Source organism: Ictidomys tridecemlineatus, chromosome X (genome assembly GCF_052094955.1).
Source record: "Ictidomys tridecemlineatus isolate mIctTri1 chromosome X, mIctTri1.hap1, whole genome shotgun sequence".
In the NCBI taxonomy this organism is placed as follows: Eukaryota; Metazoa; Chordata; class Mammalia; order Rodentia; family Sciuridae; genus Ictidomys; species Ictidomys tridecemlineatus.
The window spans coordinates 103,878,308-103,904,533 of record NC_135493.1 but is presented as its reverse complement, the minus strand read 5'-3'; the positions used below and the strand labels follow the sequence as shown (position 1 = coordinate 103,904,533).

At 33.0% G+C, this 26,226-nt stretch overlaps 1 protein-coding gene across 1 annotated transcript in view; it reads left to right on the top strand.

Annotated features, from left to right (window-relative positions):
* Il1rapl1 (interleukin 1 receptor accessory protein like 1) overlaps positions 1-26,226 on the top strand; it is a 1,228,987-nt gene that overhangs the window by 621,343 nt on the left and 581,418 nt on the right. Inside the window, exon 3 of the mRNA XM_021728996.3 lies at positions 24,125-24,404. Coding sequence (XP_021584671.2) covers positions 24,125-24,404 — 280 coding nt within the window. The remainder of the gene's footprint in view (positions 1-24,124; positions 24,405-26,226) is intronic.

Sequence of the window (26,226 nt, the reverse complement as noted above, 5' to 3'; positions counted from 1 at the left end):
CCACATCCCAAGCCCTTTTTCATATTTTATTGAGAAACAGGGTTGCACTGATTTACTTTGTGCCTCCTTAAGTTGCTGGGGCTGGCTTTGATCTTCTCATCCTCCTTTCTCAGTTTCCCCAGATGCTGGGATTACAGGCATGCATTACCATAACCAGTCAGTGAACTAATTCTTATGGATTCTGTTCATTTGTTTGGTCATTTGCTTGTGCATAGTGCTGAACCCAGAATATTTCACATGTATAGGCAATAGCTCTACCACTGAACTATTCCCCCATCCCTTGTTAATTTCTTTGGAATGATCTTTTCTGTATTTTCTATACCTGGTTTCTTCTCATTTTATAGTGATCAATTTATTTTTGTTGATTTCCTTTTTGAGATAGGAGTCTGACTAAGTTGCCCAGGCTGACCTTGAACTCATGATCCACCTACCTCAGCCTTTCAAGTAGCTGAGATTATAGATGTATGCTACCATGTCCAGCTTTTCCTGGGATCACTTTTAATGTTACATTTTAAAAGAGGTCTCCTGGACCCTCACCCTTCTAAACTAGTTATTCTCCCCTTGCATAATATTGCTCCTTTTCTTGGTGCCCTTTTTAGTGTATAATAATGTTAAACATACATTTGTTGGTTTGTTCCAACAACTCTTGTTTCAGCACGATCAAGAGATAGAGCAATTAGAAAAAATAATTCATATTATCTTTTTTCCCCAAATAATTCAAACACACTCAATTTAATTATTTTTTGATGAGTAATTTATTGTCAATTCACAAATATTATTTTGTCCTGCACATACCCACTAGTTTATTGCGAGATTAGAGGTCATTCTTCCTTCCTCTGTCATTGTTGTTCCCAAAATATTTGTTCTTATCACCATTAGAAACAAATTGTATTATATTACAGTTGTTTATGTATTTGCCCTTTCTTTTAGAGAGTGTGCTTATTGGGACTAAACTTGTTTTATTTTTTTTATGCATAGGAATGGGAATAAGGAAGGAAGAAAGGAATGGGGGGGCAGGAAGGATTCTTGGATACTTTTTATTAATAATTTAGGCTTATCATTTTCCCTTAAACGAAGTAGTTATACTGAACATGAACTGGGAATACAACAATAGCAAATCAGTTAATACCCAATTATCAGGAGGAGGTTGATGCAGAAGTGTTTGTGTCTTAGTTGTCTTCATTGTAATTCTCAGTAGAAATGCTGAAAATATTTTCTTGTGGTAATGAAATAAAAATCTGGAGCAGAAATATTGATTACTCTTAAAATATCTGTCTGCTTTGACTCTCACTGTCCTTCAGTATATACCCAGGCATGCTGTGCAAAATATAGAAATTAAATAAAATAAACTCTAGTCCACTCAGACTTTTGTTTTAAAAATAAGTCAATTTTTTGTTTAATATAAAGTATGAAAGCATTAAGTCTTCTTATTAGATTTGGGCTAGAAAAGACAATGCAGAAGGAGAGGATAATATATAGTCCAGGGGCTAAGTATTGGTTTCCTTTTGAACTGTGCTAGAACTGGTATGCCAGGATTAATTCACTTTTTTTTTTCACTTTTTATTTGTAATTTCATTCCTTGTGTCTCTCGGTCCGTCCCCTCTCTTTCTATCATAATTCAGGGATAAAACTGATAATATACTGTATTTGAAAGTTATAAATCTCCAAACTAAATAAAGTTCTGATGTATTCTAGTTCCCCAGTTAGGGATGAATATGAACATATGCTGCTCAGCTTTTTAAAATCTTTTAACATAATAAATTAACATAAGGGTTAAGTTTACTTTAGACACTACATACAGACACACACACATATATTCTTTGCACGTGCTCATGTACATGATAAAAATTTCATTTCCATCTTTTGTTCATGGTATTTTACTTCTTATAATATATTATGCTGTTTAGTACATTGGTGTCCAAATGTACTATATTCTAGAACATATCTTTTTCCCAAAGTTTCCTATGATTCTAATAGAGACAAGAATCAGAATTTCCTACTTTGGTGAACTTTTGTGGGGGCACACTCCCCTCACAGTTTCTGAAATATATGTGATGACATTTTGCTGTACCTGAATTTTCAATAAGTAACACATCCTTTAGTTAATGAAGTATTGGGAGAAAGTTAAATAATTGCATTTCTAAGCATTCTCAGAAGTGGAAGAAGACAAATGATAGGAAAAGATCAGGGGAATATTACTTTGTCCCATTTTGGCTCTAGTAGAGACTTTTTAATAGACTCATAAAAAGATTGTGTATATAATATACTTAGTGTGACTTTTAATTTATATAAACATAAATTTGAATTTTCACATGTAAATATGCTTATAGAAGTGAAATAATAAAACACTGGCATAAACATTAAAAGATAAATTCTATTATGAAGTTCAGTTTCTTAGTTAGCCTTGCTTTATGTTTTATCAATTTCACTGATTTATTTTTAAAACAGCTTGTAGTTTCAATTTTGTTTTCTTAATTGTATAACTCTGGTTCTACCTATGTTTTAAATGTAGTCCAAATGTAGTTTGTGTTTTTTAAAAAATATTTTTTTAGTTGTAGTGGGACACAATATCTTTATATTATTTATTTTAATATGGTGCTGAGGATTGAACCCAGGGCCTTGCACATGCTAGGTGAGTGCTCTACCTCTGAGCCACAACCCCAACCCACAACCCCATCCTCAAAATGTAGTTTTTAATGTGAGTGCAAGCTGCATAAGTTGATCACTCAGAGAAGTTTAAATAACCATGAATTGATGTGTTTAATAAGCAAAGCTATTCAATTAGAAAATAATTACCAAGTAGTGACTTTTAGGAAAAGTTACAAATTTATATGTGCTAGATGTGTAGAGTATCTTTCCTTAAAATCAGTCAGTCTGACTTGGGTTGATTGACACCAAAATGTTGCATTTATTTTTGGTTGTTAATATTTTGTTACTCAATTTGGCATTTGTTCCTTTGAATTTCATAATAGTTAATCAGCAAAGTGAAACTCTAGGGGAAGATAAAAATTGTATTAAGGACTTCCCACAGGGTAGAAGTAAAATGGAGTATACAACTATGATTATATATCAAAGTCCATAATTTGGATATATATCATCATTGAATTGATTATCTAGACAGGCATTTGAAATGGGAATTTTATTATATTTGTTATTTATATGAGTTTTTTGGAGTCATAAAAAGTTCTAAATGTACATATTTCCTTGCTCCTTTTGGAACCACTACATGTAATATTTCATGGAGATTCAGTTGATATCATTGCTAATAGCTAATTTAAAAAATACTGTTAATCCTCATTTATTTTGATTAAAATTTATTTTAATAAGAGAGCCAATTCAATTTTAAAATATAACGTTCATATTATTTAAGTGATTGTAAAATAAACATAAGTAATATGTGTGTTTGGAATGAAGATAGTGTATAATGTATATAGGACTACCTAATAATTATCTCCTTATTTGCACCTCATATAATTGTCAATTTATTTAAAAAGTTGTATCTTAAGTAGTGGTCATTAGTAGACATGAATAGCTGAAACTGGGGTTCTGAAGTTGTGAACATCACTTGAGGATGTCAAATTTTTGTAATTATTTTTTATGGTATATTCTTAAACTAGCACCAATTGGGTCCTCTGAAGTCAAACAGAGTCAACTTGTTAATTCTGATATCTTTACACTACATGGTACTAATTAGAGTAATTGTGTAGAGATGTAAGGGAGTGGGGGCGGGGTAGTAGGCAATCCCCAAGATACTCTGGGGAATTACTCCTCTCTTCCTTTCATATTGATCTTTCTTTCTAAATTGCCCTTAAAAAGAAAAGACTATTTCAGTAATTACTAGGGATGTTGAATACTTTTTCATATATTTGTAGACCATTTATATTTTTTTAAAGGTGTCTGTTTTGTTCTTTTTTCCATGTTTAATTTGGGTTGTTTATTTGTTTTTGGTATTAAGATTTTTTATTTCTTTGTATACTCTGGATATTAATTCCCTATCATCAGAGGAGCTCACAACAATCTTTTCCCATTCTCTCTTCATGCTCTTAATTGTTTCCTATCCTGTGCAGAAACTTTCTAAATTGATGTCATCCCACTTATTGATTTTTTTAAAATTTTGATTTCTTATGCTTTATGAGTCTTGTAAAGTAAGTTGGTTATTGGATTGACATGCTGTAGTGTTGGTTCTACATTTTCCTCTAGCAGTTTTAGGGATTTTGATCTAACGCCTAGATCTTTAAAGCACTTTTAGTTGACTTTTGTACAATGTGAGAGATAGAAGTTAAATTTTATTCTTCTACTTACACGTTTCCACATTTTCCAGTATCTTTGTTAAAAGGGCTATCATTTCTCTAACATGTGTTTTGGCACCTTTGTCTAGTGTCAGATAACTGTATTTATGTGGGTTGGTCTCTATATCTTCTAATCCATTTGTCTTGATGTCCGTTTTGGTCTCAATATCATATTGTTTTTGTTACTAGAGCTCTGGATATAATTTGAAGTCTGGTATTGTGATGCCACCTCCTTCACACTTCTTGCTAAGAAATGCTTTGGGTATTCTGTGTCTCTTATTTTTCCAAATGAATTTCAGAACTTCTTTTTCTAGTTCTGTGAAGAATGTCATTGGAATTTTGATAGAGATTGTGTTGAATCTGTTGTCACTTTGGTAGTATGGCCATTTTGACAATATTAATTCTGTTTGTTCAAGAACATGGAGGGGTCTTTCCATCTTATAAGGTCTTCTTCAATTTCTTTCTTTAGTGTTCCATAGTTTTCCTTGTAGAACTCTTTCGCGTCTTTCATTTGATTGATTACCAAGTACTTTTTTTTGACGCTATTGCAAACAGGGACAATTTTCCTAATTTCTTTTTTAGCAGATTTGTTATTGGAGTATAGGAACATGAATGATTTATGAGTTTGGATCTTGTATCCTGCTAATTTGCTGAATTTATTGAGATTTTGTCCCACTTCAGTCAGAATGGCAATTATCAAGGATACAAATAATAATGAATATTGTTGAGGATGTTGAAAAAAGGAAAACTCATACCTTTTTGGTGGGACTGCAATTTAATGCAACCACTCTGGAAAGCATTATAAAGATTCAAAAAAAAAAAACTATGATAGGCCAGGTGTGGTGTCACATTCCCATAATCCCAGAGGCTTGGGAAGCTGAGGCAGGAGGATTGAGAGTTCAAATCTGCCAGCCTCAGCAATTTAGTGAGGCTTGCGAGACCCTGTCTAAATAAAATATTAAAAAGGGCTAGGGATAATGCTCATTGGTCAAGTGTGTTTCAGTTCAATCCCTGCCTCCCACAACAAAAGGGAGCCACCATATGACCCAGCTATCCCACTCCTTGGTATATATCCATAATATTTTAAATCAGCATTTTAGTTTGATATAGCAACATCAATATTTATGGCAGCACAATTCAAAATAGTCAAGCTATGGAACCAAATTATTGCCTTACAACAGGTGAATGAATACTGAGAATGTGGCATACACAGTAGAGTATTAGCTATAATGTAGAATGACATTATATCCTTTGCTGCTAAATGGCAGAACTCGACACTATCATGCTAAGTGAAATAAGACAATCTCAAGAAGTCAAAGATTGAGTGTTATCTAATATGCTAATCCAAAATAAGAAGAGACATTTAAAAATAAACAAAAAGATGGGAAAAAAAGCAAGAGGGAGTTTCATCAAAATAGAAGAGTAAATAAAGGGGATTTAAAAATTCAAGAAAGAATCAGAAGAGCGAAGATCAGTATAATGAATATGACCAAACTTTCTATGTGCATACATGGATGTTGCATGGTACATCCCCACACAGGATGTATCCATAGGACACTAATTATAAACAAAAACAAAGGAAGCAAACTGTAAATGGATTAAAGAATGATAGTAATATCAATGGAGTGGATAGAGGGAATGCTGGGAGATATGCTGGGGACTGAATTGAAGAGGATTGTGTTCCATGATTTTATGGAATACCAGGGCATATCCTGGTATTGTATCATAACTAAAAAGAATGAAAAAATGAGTTTTATAAAGAATATAAAATATAAAGGAAACTGTATAGTCTTATTTATGTTGTTTTAGTTACACATGTTTGTCTTTTCTAAGATTAGAAGCCATAATTAAGCAATTAATTAGCAAATTCATTAATCATGGTTTTACTCCAATATCCTATTTTCAATGTTATTCATTTAAATAAAGTCATTCAATTTGATTAATGAATTATTTTTGTGTGTATTATATTGAGGTTAGACTGACATATAGAAACACCAACAAAGCATGTTTTTCTGAGTTAAAATTCAAAACAATAGGTAAAATTCAAAACAATACTCTCATACATTGCCTACAGAGATATACATTAGCATAAAATCTAAAGAAACAATTTGGCAAAACATGATACTCTAATTTGTTATTCCTAATTTTTATTTTTAAGGTAAAGTCAAAATCAGAAAATCAAACAATGTGTATAAAATGGCATTGATCATGATACTATATATTATAATGAAAGTTCATGGTACTTAAATATCAAATAATATTATCATATATTTATAGACTTAATGAATCTATAACTAAACTTTTTGATATGTAATATTGTTGGAAAACACAGAAAACAAAATATAGCTTTGTATGGTATAGTCCTAATTATAAAACAATTTAATGAATATTTTTTTAGGTACCAAGTTTACAGTCCATTCAAAGGACTTTAAAAATTAATAAGTATTCATGAAATCCAAGTTCAGAACTAAAATGTAATTAAGAATTAAATTTTAGGGACTTGATTTGAACTGATTCTTTGTTTATTGATTTCTTGATTTCTTTATGTTTTCTAAGCTTTTCTCTGTGCATGTCTTCACCCTTATCCCTTTTATACATTACTTCTCTTCAGAGAGGGCATTTTTTTGGGTCAGTTCATCTTTTCTCAAAAATTCAAGACATGGTTTATTTACTGGTTTAGGCACAATCAGTCATGGATAATCTGGGCATGCAGACACATAAACAATTAATCTTCTTTCTTCACCTCTTCCTCTATCACTGATTATCCTGGACCCACAAAACCCATGATCTATCCAAGTCTTCCTTTTTTAAATATACCTTATAATTTATTTTTATTCACAATGCTAGCCCACCTTTTCTCATTTCTTGGAATATCCGTCACTTAATTCATGACTAAACTGGAATCCTCATCACTTGTATGCCCCAAGAAAGCCTTTTTTGGCTCTCCTAAGAAAAGAAAACTCTCATAATGCTCTGTTCATGCTTGTATTAAAGCCCTCATGTCTTTATGAGAGTAATGTACATAAACCATTGCCTAAAGAGCATTCATTTCGTACCATTTTTTCATGCTTTATAAAATGAAATGAAACTATGCTGTTATGGTTTAGATATGAGGATACCCCTCAAAGCTCATGTGTGACAATACCAGAAGAATCAGAAGTGAATTATTAAATTATGAGAGCTGTATACTAATCATGAGTTAATTCGCTGATATGATGTAGATGAATTAGGTGGTAACTGTAGGTAGTTATGCTGTGGCTAAAGGAGACAAATCACTGGGGGCATGCCTTTGGTTTTCATATTTTACACCTTGTTAACAGAGCTCTCTTTCTTCTTCCTGGCTGTCATGTCCTAAGCTACTTTCTTCTGACATTTACTATCTACTTCAACACACTATTGCTGCCATTATATTGTGCCTCACCTTATATCTACAGAGCTATGGAGTTGTCCAACCATGAACTGAACCTCTGAAACCAAATAAACTTCCTTCTCTAATTTTTACTTGTCAGGTTTTTAGGTCATAACAAGCAAAAATGATTAATATATATGCTAGTGTATATATCATGCAAGTTAATGTTAAAAACAACATATGTGGGCATGCACACCCACTCAAATATACACACATAACACTCAAGCTTGAATTTCTAACATCCCAAACATGAGCATTATCACATATTATTCCTGAACTGGTGGTTTTTTCTCCTACATTATCCCTCATACTAATAGTGCAGGAAGTGTTTATAAAGCAAGACCTTCTTTTAAACACTGGAGTAAAGAAAGTTTCCATTTTCTACATGAGTCAATTTTTTCAGTGAACATTTCCAACAAATGAACAAGTATTACATTAACTCCATTCTTTGTTTCAGTGGTTTCCTTGGGCAGACAGGTTTCACTGAATGCTGTGTGTAAATTGGTCAGATAGAAGAAGAATTTATATTTCCACAATTTTATTGGGAACTTTGAAACTTCTATTATCTCACAGGACCCAGAAATTGAATTGAGGCTTTGTTACTAAGCCAGATTGTAGCAATAGACCCAGGAGTCAGTAGCTCAATTTTCTACTTCTTTGCATCAAATTTTCTCTTGAAAATGATGCATGCAATACTGAAGAATGGCAGGGAGGAGCCTCTGTGAAGTGTTAAATATTTGGTTCACTGGGTCCTATCAGCAGGTAGGGCCTGTGGGGAGCTTGTTTATCCAGCAGAACGATCTCATTATGAGGACAGTGATGTAGTATAGTTTACTTCATACCCTGAAGCCATTCAAGAAAACAACTGAGTGAGTGATATTCATCCAGGCCCTGCATTGTACTGTTATGACTTGCAATAACTGGAAGCATATTAAAATAGAGATCAGGGACTATAGCTACTCTATTGAATGAAGTTCTGAAATTTTAAAGCTGTTAAATTATTCAGTATTTTCCAATTTATAGAATAAAAGAACATGTGATTGGCTATTTCACAGCACAGTAATGGAGATGAAGAAAGAGAATGAACAGGCTTTATAAATTTCAAAGTAAATAAAATATTTTTCATAATTGCAAGGTATCCTAATGAGTCTTTTGATAGACCAGGGTGAACTTTGCTGTCAAAAACAAGGATAAGAGATGCCTTTCAAATATAACGAATAATTAAAAAATCTCTAACTATATATCATCTATTTATCTTTATATATCTATACTATGTATATCTTATAATCATTAAGGACACCCACCATACAGCCTTGGTTAGCTTTGAAAGTATCTATGAATACAAGATTGAAAAAGTAAAGCAAGATTTGAGACAAATGCCCCATTTTCCCCATGATATTACACTGGCAAAAAAGTAAGCAGCATGTTTAAAAGGAAGGAAACTTTGTTTAATGTGTTGTGAAGTAAGCTTATCAAATGCATGAATCTCACGAGTTTAGTATCTAGGATATAGAAGGTACCTCATAAATATTCATTGAAATTAAGAATTTATCAATAGATGCCTCCTTCCAGAGGTGGCAGGGGTTATTGCAAAATCAGTCATTCTCCTAAATCCACCAATATTTGCTATTATCTGAAACATCTTAAAGAAAAGTGTCAAAAATAAATACTAAGGGTCTGAAATTTTAACCTTTGAGGAGTATATATAAAATATATATATATATATATATATATATATATACATACATATAATATATATATATAGTAGAGTAGCCAAAGATTGAATACTGAGCTAGATGAATGAGCAAATGATATGTGTTCCTCTTAAAAGGGATTTATCAGTAAATCATACATGAAACAAGCTTCCCCTCACTGAAAATTTAAACTTTTATATAAATAATAATAAATAAATGCAATAAAGTGTGAGGTAAAATTATTAGAACAGAAAATTCTTCCAGTTTTGAATTCAATAAGTGTTAATAAAGAGACTATAAATACAATATTACTTAAATCAGCAGTTTGGGACTATTTAATTGCTAAGTCATGCCAAGATAGCTTAAATTTGCTTTGAATTTAGTAAACTTTCATATTAACCAATGTCCAGTAATGTTTTCCACATACATAATTTTTGACAAATTTTTCAACCTTCTAAAATCTGTTTGAATTTACCCCCCACACAGAGTCTCTACTTTTAAAACAGGACAACAAAACAAATTGAAAAAAAAATGAGTCAATGTAATTTTCTACTCTCTACAACGTAGATTTTTATTTACTATGATTATTTGAAGAATGCCTGAGAGAATGCCAAGCAAACCTCCAGAAAGTAAAGTTTAAGGTTAAAGACAACCTTCTATCCTTGAATATTTATTAATAATTTTACAATGTATGTGTTTCTCAAAACGTAATATTTTGAGCACACTATATGTAATTTCTATATATCAACTATAGTTAAGTAAATCTGGAGAAAAATATATGAAAATATACAAACATTTTCTGTTTTTTTTCTGATTTTTATCACCTGCATTTTCTTGCTCAAGCCTTACACTGTTAAAGAAAACACTTTGTAAATGAAGAAGCATAGAAATAAAATTGTATGCTATTTTTACACCTATAACAAAAATGATAAATAGATCCTGGAAAAAGTGCACTATATTTTTTGTAATACCCTGAACAAAGCTCAAGATATTAATAGGTTCCCATCATAAGACATATATGATTATAGATTTGAATGTAGATCAATGCCTAAAATGCTATGTAAAGCTAATACGTGTATAGCATATTATATGTGTATAGCATATTTTAATAAAACCTTTTCTCAAATGATAAAAATTCTCACCACCAGTTTAAAAGTGGCCTTAATATGTTTTAAAATTCTCATTTAGAAATACACATGAAGGGACAAATAAACAGACTGTGTGTGTAATGAATCCTCCATCTCTGCAAGAACTTAATCAAATAGCCAGTTAATCTGTATGATATTATTTATATGGAACATATGCATATTAAAATATATAACAGACTTCATTCCCATTTCTCTTGAATTTTTCTCTAACTCCAGGGGACTTGGATCCCCAGCAGAGCTCACAATATGAAAAAGATTCACAGAAGCGTTTTTATAGCACAGACCAGACAGTTCAAAAGTTACATAAAAACACCTGTGATAAAGGCAGAAAATGTTTTGTAGGGTAATAAGTGAGTCTTCTACCCTTGCTATGCTTGTTAACTGTTTGTGCTTCTTATTTCCATTGGTGATGTCACGATCTTCTCTGGAATCCTTGTTTGAAAACTCAGAGTCATCCATGACTCCCCTTCCTCCCTCATCTCTCCCATCTGATCAATCTCTGCATCGTTTGGACTCTGCCTCTACAACTTGCCTACATTTCCTTAATATCCTTCACTTTTCTTTACATCCTCTATTTTAAGAACATCCTAAGTGGTCTTCCAACTCTCAGCTGTATGTAGCCTTCTAATCCATTCTTGATATTGCCACTGCAGTGATTCTTCTAAAAATGTAGATCAAATAGTCCCACTTTCTTTGCAGACATTTCCCACTGTCTGCATTGATTAGTGTTCTTCAAGGTGTCATCCCTGGATCAGAGGCATCCCTGGAAAATTTTTAGAAATGCTAATTCTTAAGTCCCAACTGAGTCCTTCTGAATCTAAAAGTATAAAGGAGAGCCCAAAGATTTCTTAACAAGTCCTCCAGGTGATTCTAATGGGCTACAGAATTAAATTGAAGTCTTTTGGCAAGATATTTTGCAAAACCCACATTTTGGTCTTATTTCCATTTATTTACACTCTTTTCCACCCCTCTTCACTTCACCATTATGAAATGTTCTCTTTATTTTCTAGTTTAACTATGATATCCTGTGGACTTGGAGTTCTCTTCTGAATAATCAAGTTTGGAAATAAGGCATACTTTAAATTCCATTTGTGTTTTTAAGTCCTTTTTGATTTTTGGACTCTTATTTCATATCCCCACTAGATTAGTTGAGAAACAGAATTGCCTTTTTGCCTTGTGTTTGGTCAGAAATGCTGTCTCTATTCTTGGAATTTTCTCCATTTCTCTTTGGGTTATATGTAATTGCTGACATGTTTGTCCCTACTATAAAGATTTCTTCAAAAGCCATGCTGGTTTTTATTATATTTGTTGTAGAAGAGTGAGTTGCAGATAGTAGATAGTTGATAACATAAGTGGATCTAACCCAAAATATGATTCTAACTCTAATACATGAGTATGTGTTCATTTCTACAAACACTATCCCATTTTGGATTGTTATAATATGTAAAGATCTGCTATAATTTTAATCTTCAAAAGTATAATTCTGTACTGCTATATTCTTTAAAGCAAAATCAAAACAAAAGTAAATATGCCTTGGGCTCTATTACTGTTTAAAGGATCAATTTGCAGGGCAAATGTCCTGCTATCCGAGAGGCCTTTCCCTGTGAGGCATCTCTAAATTGAGAAAGGGATTAAATTTGATCAGTGTTTGTTTGGTCTGTTTCTCCTCGTGTTGATATTTAATCCAGTATCTAACAAGCATCTCCAAGGTATAAAATGCCTGAAAGTAGAAATACTTATTGACCTATCTATATGCACATATACTTATCAGTTTTAAGGTCCAAATAGAGGGTTTTGTGGAAGATGTACATGAACAAAATAAATTGCAAAAAGACATAGAAACAGTGCACTGTTTAATAGATCAACAAGAATTGAATGAGTCCTAAGCTTTGTTCAGCTCTGCATATTGCTAACACTCAAAAATCATGTTTATTTCAGTATTATAAAAGAGAATGCATAGTAATAACATTTTCAAAATTAGTAAAGTTAAAATATGTAAAAACAATTCTCATGGTTGACTGTGCTCACACACAAGATACCTATTTTCAATACTGATATAAATGAATATTTAGTAAATCACTCATTTGTTTAACACAGGTTTATGGATTGCCTAGAATACCCCATGAATGGTAAGCAAATACATAGAGATATAAAAATGGCTATACATATGTAATTAGAGTTAGATGAGATTTAGATACATAAATGATAGATACATGGACAGATTGAGATATGATAAAGTTCCAGTTCTCAAAGTCCCCACAATTCAGTGATAAATTAAATATGTGGATCAAATAAGGTTTCAATATGATACATGCTATTAAAGGTTTATATCCTATAGAGATCATAAGTAAATACATAATGGAAAGAATGAAAAATATCATTTAAGTAAATTGGTATCATTTTATTTTTCAAAGAAGGACCATATATATCAAGGTGTTTCATATTTGTGCCAATTCCTTATGGCCACAATATGAAAAAATAAGAAACCAGATGTTTTTCTATAATACTGTACATCTGCTTGTGTTTGCCAAATAGTTGGGCTTTTACTTCTCCAGTTGGTTGTGGAAATGGAAAAGAGATTGTGCACTCTGTGGAAGGTACTGTATAGGGTCTTTCTCATGTAACTTTTAAACACTTCTCAAAGAAAAATAAAAGTGCAAAGATAATGGGTCTTAAGTTGAATTTACTTAAAACAAGGCAGGGATAACATAATCCCATACAGAGAATCAGTGCCTTCAACTTAACTGTCACAGAATGGCTCAGAGAAAATGAATGGAAAGCATTGAAGATTTGCTAAAATATAAATGTATTACATGGAAGAGCAACCCTTATGAAAATTATTACCCAGCAAAGGCAGAAGTAGGACTTCATAAGGCAAAGTCAAATGGCTTAATAAGAAAACATGATTGGTGAAGTTAAACAAGACTTCAGTGCCAGTTCTGGATTTTATCATTATTGTGAAAATTGGCCCAGAGTGATTAAAGAACTCTTGTTCTATCTGTGAAGTCCAGATAGTACAATTGAATCACAGACTATACATAGTCCAAGTTCAGTATCATGCTGTTTTTATGACCAATTATCTGAGAAGCAGTTGTTCTGATTCTTTTTTCTGGGGCCCTGATCACTTACTATCTGCTATTCCTGACTTTAGGATCAGAGACCTGCAGTAAGCAAAAACACACATCCAAGAAATAGTCCAGTTTCCTTTATCAATTGCAGTATAACCCCACAAGGCAGGACTTTCAACATGCAGAAATGAAGGCACTGAGAGCTTACAATTTTTATTTGACCTTGACATGGCTAGGATTTGTACTTTGATCTAGTTTGTCCAGAACTCATTTACTATCCTATTGTATTGTTACATACATTTCACAACTTTATATTCATGTTCACAAAATGAAAGACAAATAACTTTTATTAATGAATCTAAATCATACATAGATCCCTGAGTGCGTTTAGTTAAATTATTGTCCAAAGAATTGCATTAGGTGATTTATTCTCTATTATATGAAATTCATTCCACTTGTACCTTTACCAGCCTATTTGATTGTTGAGCAAAGCCTATCTAACAACCAACCTAGGTTCAAATGTGCACTGTGTTAAATAGTGTTCAAAATAATTCATGTGTTTCCTAGAAGCTATTTACTAGTAAATATGGTCTTTCAATCTGTAATTAGCTAAGTTAAGACAAGGTTATACTGGAATGATATGGTGCCTAAATCTAAAATGACTGGTGTCCTAATAAGAAGAGGAGAAGACCACAGACCTAGAGATACACAGGGAGAATGTCATGCAAAGATAGAGAATAGAGTATTGTTTCCACTAGCCAAAAAATAGCATGCATTGCTAGCTGCTTTCATAATCTAGGAAGACCTGGAATAGATTTTTCCTCAGAGTTCCCATAAGGAATCAACCATGCTGATACCTTGACTTCAGACTGACTTCAGACTTCCAAGCTCCAGAACTATAAGCAAATACATCTATTTTTTAAGCCACAAGTTTGTGGTACTTATAGTAGCATCAGAAAACTATTTCAAAATATTCATGGTATATGTTGATTACATGTGGCCATGTGAATGTGTGGAAACAAAGCCTCCGAAGACTGACAATGCCCCATAAAGGCAAAGAAAGTACACAAGGGAGTTCCTCCATTAAGAGGTGCTCCATATTGAGTCATTATTCCTAGTTTTAACTCAGCCTTGGGAAATAAAGATGGTGTTCTGTTTTATTACAGATGATGAAAGACCCTGGAAGATCAGGCTGCTCTTTGTCCCACTCATTTCCTCCAATCACTCAAAACTTCCCACTCTCCCTTGAACACACCCAGTGAATTCTCATCTCAGAGTATCTGTTTTGAATCCTGCTCTCCCACATATTTTGGAAGTTTACTCTTCATTCAAATGGTAGCTCCTCAAATTTTCTTTCTCACTTTTTTGTGAGCACCCTGGGCATTTTAGCCTTTTATTCTCCTTTTCTTTTTACCTCTTGATTCATTATATTACTATGCTTATTATATCTGTTTTCTCTCTTTTCTGAGGGGGAGTGTATCATGGATTGAACTGATGGGCACTCAACCACTGAGCCATATCCCCAGCCCTATTCTGCATTTTATTTAGAGACAAGGTCTTACTGAGTTGCTTGTGCCTTGCTTTTGCTGAGGCTGGCTTTGAACTCACAATCCTCCTGCCTCAGCCTCCGAAGCCCCTGAGATTACAGGCAAGTGCCACTGCACCAGGCATGTCTATCTTCTCTTGACAACTGGAGCTCTATTCTGTTTTCCACTAAACCATTCACTGACCTACAGCTGTTGCAGAGTAAATGAGTGAATGACATAACCTGAGGTGCAACATTCCCATGTCCCCACTGAAGTCTGATATTCAGGATGGATTTCCTTGACTATCAATAAATTAAATGCTCAAAAATATATCCAAAAGTCTGGAAGAAGTGTCATATGACATACTATTGTAAAAGTGGAATTGAGATCTAAAGGTACTACATTTACCGATTTATATTCCCTTTTGCTTCCTTTGAGGAACATGACTGGTTGTGTGTGTGAGGGGGTGAGTATTTTAGTTCAGGAGGCATTTGAGGGACATTATAAGTTGATCAAAGAATAATCAACATATGGTCAATGACATGATGAATATGTATGTCAAGTTATAGGGAGAAAATAAATACTCAGAAGCATAACTCTGAAATCTGTGAGGGGTGATTATGGAAGAACCAAGAATCGGCGTTATTGACTCCTCTACAACCCAGGAGTTTATTTATTTCCTTTAATCTTTCAGTAGCATGAATATTCACCTAGAATATTTCTGCCCCCTGGGCAATGAGCTGTTTCATTCAACCATTAAAGATATGCAGATATTTTAGATGACCAAAAAGAAATTTAAGGTTTGGGAGTATTAGCTAAGTGGTACAGTCTTTTTAGCATGTATGAGGATCTGGGTTCAATCCCTAGCACCACAAAGAAAATAAAAACAATTTATTTTCTGCAAAGATCAAGACCAGACTGCTACTCTGATCCAATAATTTGTGTTAAGGTTAAGCATGAATGTGCCCCTCAAGGAAGGATAAAAGTCATTTTTGTAGTTATTTTGAATCCTAGAACCTCAAAAACATTATGACATTTCTGGTGACCTCATAACACATGGATTGTTTACTCTGAGAAATATCAACTCTGAAAACTGATTTTAAAGGTGTGGCTGTGTCACAGAAGAATGGTCAATGAGAGAAAACACTAAACATTATTTTAAAGAGGGATGAGTCAGTCATTCTGTCAGTGGCCCAATAAAGGAGAATGTAGCAGCAACAATGGGGAAAAGGCAACTATACTATACCAGTGTGGTTTGTAATGGGCTAAGAAATATCACAGGTGAGAAGATGATACAATAGGAATTTGAGAGGATGATAAAATTGAAGAAAAGGGGGTCCAAAGTCAGGCAGCAGATTCCTTTATCATGTCTCAGGGAGGTTCAATGGCTTAGTTTGTCTTCTTGCCAGGTACAAACACAACTAACTTGCTAAACTATAAGACGCTTTGTTGTGTATAGGGGCCAAAAGAAATGGGGAAAAATGGTGTTAACATAATCTTTCATTGAAAAGGCAATGCTAAAGGAAATGGGTATCAATCATATCAGGTAAAAATAGTTTGAAATATTGAACACAGCAAATATTGATGACTCCAATCAGAGATTTAGGGCTCATGAATGATGATTGAATAATCTTGCCATTCAATTATCAGATGAGTTATATTTATGTTAATGGTATATTTTTCTTATTTGAAACGCAGTGTTTTTCAATTTAAGAAACTGCATAAAATTTCAATATTAGCATATGTATTGAGATAGGTGCTTTTATAAATTATTTTGTGAAACAAAGTTATGATACATTTTTTAAAATCTATTTAAAAATGTATATAACACCCTAAAATGTATTATTTGATCTGCTAGTTATACTCTATCCTTTGGAAATACCACTCGTTTTTTTTTTCTTTAGAGGGGGATGTTGTAAAACATTGCAGGTAAGTTATTTTATGGCAGAATTATTTAGAGTAGTCAAATGTAGCAAAAAAGTCAACTACCATCAGAACAGTAAATAAATTAGAATAAGAAAATATTATGCAATCATCAGAAAACTTGGATTAGAAAAATTATGATGCAAAATTTTATGTAATGTAATATCTGAAACAAGAATATGAATAAATGAAAGAATAGATTTAAATGTTTTGTTTTTATTGTCTACAGTTCTTGTTCTGACTTGTTCTTATTAGGAAACAAATACTTTAAAACAAATCTTTTTCACCAATTTCACACTATGCATTGAACAATTTTTTTGTGTGTTTGAGTTAGTGATACCTGCTAGAATTTGGAGACAAAAGTATGAGGAAGGGTTAAACTATACTACTATGATCCTATTTACTTTGGAACCAGCTATTCCATGATCATAGGAGACTGTATCACAGAAGAAACACTATAACAGCTAACTAACGCCTTAATCCACCTGGAGATGACCTACTTTGAGAGGTTGATAGATGATAACTTCCAGGCTTTATCAGACAAAGAATTTCTAGAATCTGGGTTCCTGTTAAGTGACAGAGGTGCCTTACTAATATTAATTCTTATCACCTTCCCAGATCTCTCCAAAATATTTGAAAGCACTCTTTCAAAATTGTTACCCTAAATATATGTTTAAAGGCAAGAATCTGGAAATATAAGATATAGAGAGTAAACTTGAGGACAGAATGTTTTGTGAACCCAAGTAGAATATAAAAATTAGCTTTTGTTGAGATTTGCTATCATTGGTGCTGGTAATTTGGGGGCATAGTTTATATATATACATGGCATACATTCCGTAGCCTCAATCATGCCTTATGTTCTGTATTTCTACACACACCAGGGGTATCATCAAATAATGCCAGTATACCAGTTTTAAAAAGAGAAAAATACATGTGCATTTAGGTCTGACTACTGAGTCTGTTTCAGTGTTGTACCTGTCCATTCATTTTTTAAAAAAACTTTTAAATGAAGAAATTTGAAAAACATTTCAAAAACATGACCATATGACACACATGGTATCATTGATTTTCTAGCTCACTGTGACAGATATTTTAGTCTATGAAAAAAATACATGAGTTGCAAAGCAAATTAACATTTTTCTTCTCCCTTGTTGCTTGAATATTTTCCATCACCTACTTTTCCCAATTTTGCCTCCTAAATCTTTCTCAAAACCACTGCATTTGTTCCTTCTCTACTCTCACTACCCGACTTCAGACTTTAATAATATCACGTTCCTAGCTGATGTATTCAAATTTATATCTGTACCTAAAATTCCTACCAACATAACATATCTGAAATATAACATACTGAAACTCTTCAGTATCCCCCCATTGCTGCCTTGGTGAATCCAAACATTTTCTTCTTATTATTATTATTTTTTAGTTGTCAATGGATACAATACCCCCATTTTATTTATTTATTTATTTATTTTTATGTGGTGCTAAGTATTGAACCCAGTGCCCCACACATGTCATGCCAGTGCTCTACCACTGGGCCTCAACCCCAGCCCCTCCAAACATTTTTTACATGTCATGTAAGATAACTTTGTTTACCCCTTTCCCTTTATCTCTTGCTATTTCTTGCTATAAACTGTTGCTGCAATGAAAAACCATGTATAGACTTTGCCAAACTACTACTTCTTAATTCTTTGTCTTGGCTGTTATGTCCACCTCCAAGTCAATATCTACCTAGTCTTTGTAGGTCTTAACTTCCTGTATTTTGGCAGACATCTCAAACATTCCACCTCCATGGAACACTATCCTAACCAGCCTTGTGCATGTCTTCATCATTGCATTCCCATGAGTTAGGTCACCTTTCCAGAACTGAGCCCAAAATACAGGGTTTAGCAAGCCGTGAGTGATGGAGGGAGTGTTCTAATGGAAAATGTATAAGGAAGGCAAGAAAGCAGGGGAGGAAAGAAGGAAAAGCTGAGTGAGGAAGAGACGTTAGGTAAACTCTAGGCTTGTCATAATCCATAAGGAGTTCTGGAGCTTAAACAGCATTGCATACGTATGCTACTTGAGCTAAAGAAAGGAATGTATCTTTTAGAAACCCACATCAGTCCCTTATTACCAGTGGGCCAAGGGAGTGTCAATTTTTCAGAAGGTTGCTTTTGTCAGTCAAAAATAATTTTCATAGAGGAAAGGGCCAGGGGGATACTAGAGGGGAGTTACTGTGGAGATACCAAATTATATTGTTGTATTTAACCAAATTATATTGTTATATTTTGTACATAAACAAATATGTAACAACAAATACCACTATTATGTATAAGTATAATATACCAACATTATTTTAAAAAAATAACAAAAAGTAATTTTCAAGAAAAAATGACTGTGAGCTGTTAGCACTCAGTGCTCAAATGAGTTGAAGATGGGATGTATCAGCTTAGTAAAAAAGGACCAAGATGGAGCATCTCCTACACTATCATAGTGTATATAAAACTTTTTTATGTTTTATAATTACTCTAACATACCTCTCCAATTAGATACTTTAAAAGTAATATAATTCACCCTTTTATAAATAAAGTCTTACATTTTCATATAGGATGTAATATGTGCAATTCTTTACTAAGATTTTTTTTTAAGGATTCAACCTTTGAGCTTGTTACCATGGAAATATTTTGAGCTCTTACATATGTAGTAATAGTGATTTAATTAAGAATACTTTTTCTGATCTTATTTGAATATATTGACATTATCCAGCATATGTAGCTTTTGTTCTTGAAATTATACTTCACTATAAACTCTCAAAAAATAATTAGTCTCAAATCTCAATTCTTCCACTGTCCTCATATAAGTTCTTGGAATATATATGTTCTTTGTATAAGTACTTGGAACTTCTTGGAAATTTGTCGATGGTAACAAAAAGGAATGAAGATGGGTGCTTTTTATTCATACCCCCTGACACATTTTTTTTCTTTTTGCTTCCCATTTGCTCTATGGAATTTGTACTCCAAAGTTGTATTGAAATACAGTATTTCCTTGGAATCTTCCCATCAGGGAACTTTTCTATGAGAGGCTTTATACAAGGGTATTTGATTCTGAAAGGAAAAAAAATACAAATTATTACTAGTCTGTATAATTACTTGATGATAATTTTTCAAAAAGTAGTAAACGTGGTAACTTTCATAATAGAATGAACAGTATCTAGAAATGTACTTTTGAAATGATCATTCCCATAAGATATTGTGTGCTGAAATAAGGAAAAACTGAATGTATCAGTAATTCTGGTCATCATGAGTTTACTTATAGGGGACTGGGTTTGTGACTCAGTGGTGGAGCACTTGCCTAGCATGTGTGAGGCACTGGGTTTGATCCTCAGAACCACATAAAAATAAATAAGTAAAATAAAATTATTGTGTCCATCTATAACTAAAAATATTTTTGAAGAGTTTAGTTTTATATTATTATATGTATTTTTAAGATTTGAGATGCTTTGTTTCATAAAATGGAAAAGAATAACTTGTGATAATATGACAAAAATACCTTTATTAAGAAGAAGATGCTGAAATATTTTGGAGTAAAGTGTCGTCATGACTCTAATTTATTTTGACTGGATTTAAGAAAAAATGTCATTCATGGACACAGAATAAGAGAATGTGAACAATTGAGGCAAAATGTTAACAAAGGAAGAAAGAAAATATGTTATCACTTCTTTCAATTACTAAAATATTTTACTGTAAATACTGAAAGGGGACATAAGTCCATCATTTATTTAAATACATTTACACAAATAATTTGACAATATCTCAAATTATTCCTTTTTGTATTTGCCATCTTTTTCCAAGAATATTAAAAACATCTCAATAATTTGACAGTTCATTTTTGAGCAGCATGCCACTAATGGAATTTTGGCAAAACCTCCTAAATCATAGATCCTTTATCTATTTCCATATTAATATGAATACAAAGTGTCTCTATTGTCCAAAGTGCTATAATTTATTCATCATTCCCTCTGTTTTTTCCTTGCCACATGACCCAGCTGCTTGAAATATCCCACCTGACTGATATTGAAGTTCAGAATAACTTTACTTTTCAGGAATATTTGTCTTTTTTTTTCAACATTTAACTCGGCCTATACTGAAGTATGTATTAATATCTATATGCATATATTTCCAGTACAATTCTCCCTCTGTTCTCTTAATCTAATTTGTTAGTATCTTTTTAGTACTTTCTAAACTAAATCTTTTTGCTTTTACCTTTAAGCATTTTGCTTTATCTTACAAATCTTCTAAGACTTTGAATAATTTCATCTTACTCTTTAAACTTCTACCTTGAAGGTATTTCAATCTTTTCACTAGCAGTGCTATCCTCAGTTACAATTACTTGATTCCAGAATTATGCTGTAGTTCACATTGTGGCAACACAAGATAATGCCATGCTTGTCACTGAAATTATAACCTTTAAAATAAAATCCTGCCTAGGATTCATTTTGTGTAATGGAGAAATGTACAAAACTGCATTGACAAATACCCTATGCATTTATGTAACCTTGACATATGTTTGTACAGTGCTTTTATCCTCTTTAGTGTATGATTCCAGCTCTGAAGTTGTCATTTACAGGAATGATGGCAATGAGTGACATTGATGATTTCCACCAAGCTTCTTGCATATTTACTCTCTATCATGACTCAATTCCTTTATTAAGAATCTTAGACTCTAATTGGGTAAATAAAATAGACTATATCAAACAGTAGTTTGAAATTGACACCTTTATGTACAAACATAATACATAGTGATAGAAAGAATGAATTCTGGATTCAGGCATAGCTGGGTTATAATCGCAGCACTTGTGAGGGGACATGGAGTTGCTTCAATTTATGGTTTGTTCATTAATTTGTTTATTTATTCACTCATGTGTTTAGTAAATGTATGCTAAGCTGGCTAGCAGGTACTTCTAGGCACCAGGATTTTCAAAGAAGTGAGTGACAAGAAAAAAGTCCCTGATCTCAAGGATCTTACATTCTGTTGAGGAGACCAAAACCAAAGGAACAAATGAATGCAAAATGTAATGCAATATAATTTTGGATAAAACTAAGTCCTATGAAATATATTAAACCAGAATCCAGATCAAGTTACCAGGATGGTAAGACAATATTTCATACAGGACAATAGAAAAAGCCTCTTTCGCAAAGTGATATTTAGAGGGAAATAGAAAGAGGAGAGAAAGCCATGCAACTCAATGGTTTCAAACATTTCAGACAAGCCAGGCATGTTGATACATACCTGTAACCCCAGTGGCTGGACCCTGTCTCATAAGAAAACAGTTAAAAAGGGCTGTGATGTGTCTCAGTGGTTAAGTACCCCTGGGTTAAATCCCTGGTACTTAAAAAAGATTTCAGACAAAGGGAGCAGCAAGTTCCAAAACCATAATGGATGTTTATATGAAACATAAATCAAAATTTGTAAATTCACTGGTGAATATATAAGTTGTTAGTAGATAGTACAAATTATTTTTAAATTAATAATTAATTCCGTGTCTTGTTATTTGTCTTCTTTGTTCTAATGTACATATTTCTTTTCATTTCGATCATTTTTCCTTCTCTTGAATTTTAAGTTGTTCATCTTGTTCTCACAGCATTTGGGTTGACTTCTTTTTCATTTGTGGAGTTGAACACTGCTTGTTACTGCTGTTAGAGGTCCTTTTATTCTTGGTCTTTGCCTTTTGTTCATCATTCACATATTTTGAGTGATGCCTAATTTATTTTCTTGCTAACAACTCTATTTTTATTTCTTGTTATTTTGCTAGCTATAAGATCTTTATTCCTGATTTTATCAGAGTCATATCAGCAGGAAAAATCTGCATAGTAGTTTGAAAGAGAAATATTTTATAAATAGGTATTAAATGCAACAACAGATTGGAGTAATGAAAGGAATGGCTAGTATGAAAGGAATATATATTATTCTATTTATGTTGCCATATCAAAATATCATAGACTAAATGGCTTAGAAAAATAGAAATTTATTACTCCAAGTTCTGATAGTTGGAAAGCTCTTAATCAAGAAGCCAAATAGTTAGTTTCTGGTGATGACTCTCTTCCTGGCTTGCAGATGACTACATTCTTTCTTTGTCTTGTGAGCACAAGGGACAATTTCCCAAGTCTCTTCTTATAAGTGCTCTAATCCTATTAGAAAAGCCACAGCCTCATGACCTCATCTTACTCTAATTACCTCCCTATGGTCTAATCTTCAAACACCATCACATTGGTTGTTAGTTTTTCAAATTATAAATTGCGGTCACATTCAGTTCATAGCAAAAAATAACATGAAGGAGTAGAAGAGTAACTGCCATAATCCCTAGGGATGAAACAGACCACCCAAAGAAAAGTTCCCATACTTCTATCCATAAGTAGAGTTTCAAGTCTTATTGGAAAGGTAAAATCATGATTAACTGAATGGCAGAAGTCAATGAGGTGCTGTGCTATCAGAACTTGTTAGAAACCTGCCCTCTGGAAGTTCACACAGACACTCCCTATTATATTCTTGGTAAAGCTATTCATGAGAAGTTGTATTACCTGAGACTCTGCTAAAAAAAAAATTGTCAAGCTGCTGCCTGCAGGAGCCAGCTGCTGGAGAAGACTTGTACACTTACAAGAACCTGTCAAGCAAGCATGCTGGGACTAGGAAGCAAAAACCCTTTCCTCCTGTAATGTCTCTCCAGCACCCTCTACTGACAAAGCTTGAATACCTGCTAGCAAAGGAAATATTTTTAGGGTCCAAATCTATTTTCACAGAGCAGGCAAAGAAGTATATTTAGAACTGAGGGATAATAAATACTAATGAACCTACTGTTATAAAGTAAAAATAAGTACCAACAGGAGCAGACTAAGTAAAGAATCCATTGTTTACTAGCAGGGTAAACTACTTTTCATGCTCCTTCTGAGTTTTGTTCCCTGTTACATTTTCTTTGTCTTGAGTAAATCTGCATATATGTAGATATTCATTAAACGTTTATTAAATGAATGAATGAATGAACTCATTGCTTAATTTTTTATCTATTGTTTTTCTGTCTCTTTTTACTGTAGCTGATGGATGCACAGATTGGTCTGTCGATATCAAGAAATACCAAGTTTTGGTGGGAGAGCCTGTTCGAATCAAATGCGCACTTTTTTATGGTTATATCAGAGCAAATTACTCCCTTGCTCAAAGTGCTGGACTCAGTTTGATGTGGTACAAAAGCTCTGGTCCTGGAGACTTTGAAGAGCCAATTGCTTTTGATGGTAGTAGAATGAGCAAGGAAGAAGACTCCATTTGGTTCCGACCAACATTGCTGCAGGACAGTGGTCTTTACGCCTGTGTCATCAGGTATTGTTTTAATTCCATTACCATTGTATCAATGAAATCACATGCTACATCCTCATACTTAAAATCTGTTGCTATCTCTTTCAGCTAAAGGTATTGTCTCAATATTTGCTTGTGTTGCTGCTTTCTAAAATTTAGAAGCTAAATCATAAAAAAAGATGGGATTGGAATTTATATTGAGACATTATTTCTAGCTTATGGAGAAAAGAGATGCCATCTGGGTATCTACTTATGTTGCCAGAAATTACTAAAGACTATGAAATAAAATTTATACAGGAGGTAAAATGTTGGAAATAAAATGTAAGCAAAGACTTGCAGAAAGGATGCATAGTTTATTGCTAAATGGGTTGTAACATTTTGTTATTGCCCTTCACAGACAGATAGAGCAGAGATACCTCTGGTTCACACACATCTGCAAAGATGATTTAGGTAATGTGTGTATGTGCACAGGAAGAGGAAGATAGCATTGCCAAGTTAGGAAATACAAAAATTGTGTTCTGTATTGTTTTGTTAACTAAAATTGCTAGATCAATACCCAAAATTTTTCTGAGTCTCTCAGGGCCAATACCAAAGTTAATAACAAAGTCTGTGCCATTATCCCCAAGAAAACTCATCACACATCTTCACATCTTTGTCAGCTTGTGGGAGAGACATATGCAGTTTGTTTAATGATAATGCATTGAAACAGTATCCATGTAACACATTAGCAGTTAAAAAATCTCAGTTTAAGCATTTAGCCCTTCATGGATTATGAATCATAGTCTCCATGAGTGATCATGAATGTCATTATACTATTAGAACATTAGAAAGCTAGATATAGACATATGGAAGGTGTGTTTAAATTTATTTATTTGCCTTTCTATATTTTATCTTATTCAAATAAATAAAGAAAACTCTGAGACAAGTTGATTCTTGACTTGGAGGGACTGTCTTGGCCATGCTGAGACTTCTGAAGCACCTAATATTTCTTTTTTTCAAATAAAAATTCAACTTCTACTTCTGAAATTATGATTGGCACCTCCCATTCCTACTTATAAGGACCATATTTCCCTATCACAGTCACCTATAACAATTATCGTCATGCTGAGCTATGGCTTCCAATGTCTTAAGACATTAAACTAGGTCAAAGTTATTAAATTTAGACATAAATGTATCTTTAAATACTGATAACATACTTTAGAGTTAATGTTGGAAAATGTATTGGATTATAAATTGTTGTATTTGAGATAAATTTCCACTGGATTTTTAAAATAACAAATGTGTTGTTCCTTGGGCAACACTTGTTCTTTATCTTGGGATTTACCAATTATTATATGTTCAAACATAATTCTTAATAGAAATAGGGGTTCTGTGGGGGCATTGATAAATAATGTCATGCTATTACAGTTAAAGAGTACTGATTGAACCAGCTGTTCTCACTATACCAAGTCACTTGATTTTAATTTCTTATCTGCTGATTATTTTTTAAAGTTGTTATCTATGATTAATTTTGCACGTGTGGAGGTAATTCTTCAAGATAGGCAAATGTGTGTCCCCATTTGAGTGAGATTAGGATTGAGTTGAATTTCCAGAGTCTAACACTTCATTTCATTATTTACTGTTGATGGGAAAATAATGTAGCACATTAGTAATCTGAATTGCATTTCTTTTATGTGTTTAAATATATGGTTAGATTCAATGCTCCAAGAAACCTCATTGAAATGCCCCATAATTATGTGTATTTATAAGAATGAATGAAGGGTTGAAGTTTCCAAAACAATGACGTGTGTCATATTTTCATGTTTCTACATTTAAATGGAAGGTGAAACTAAAAGACAAAGGCTGA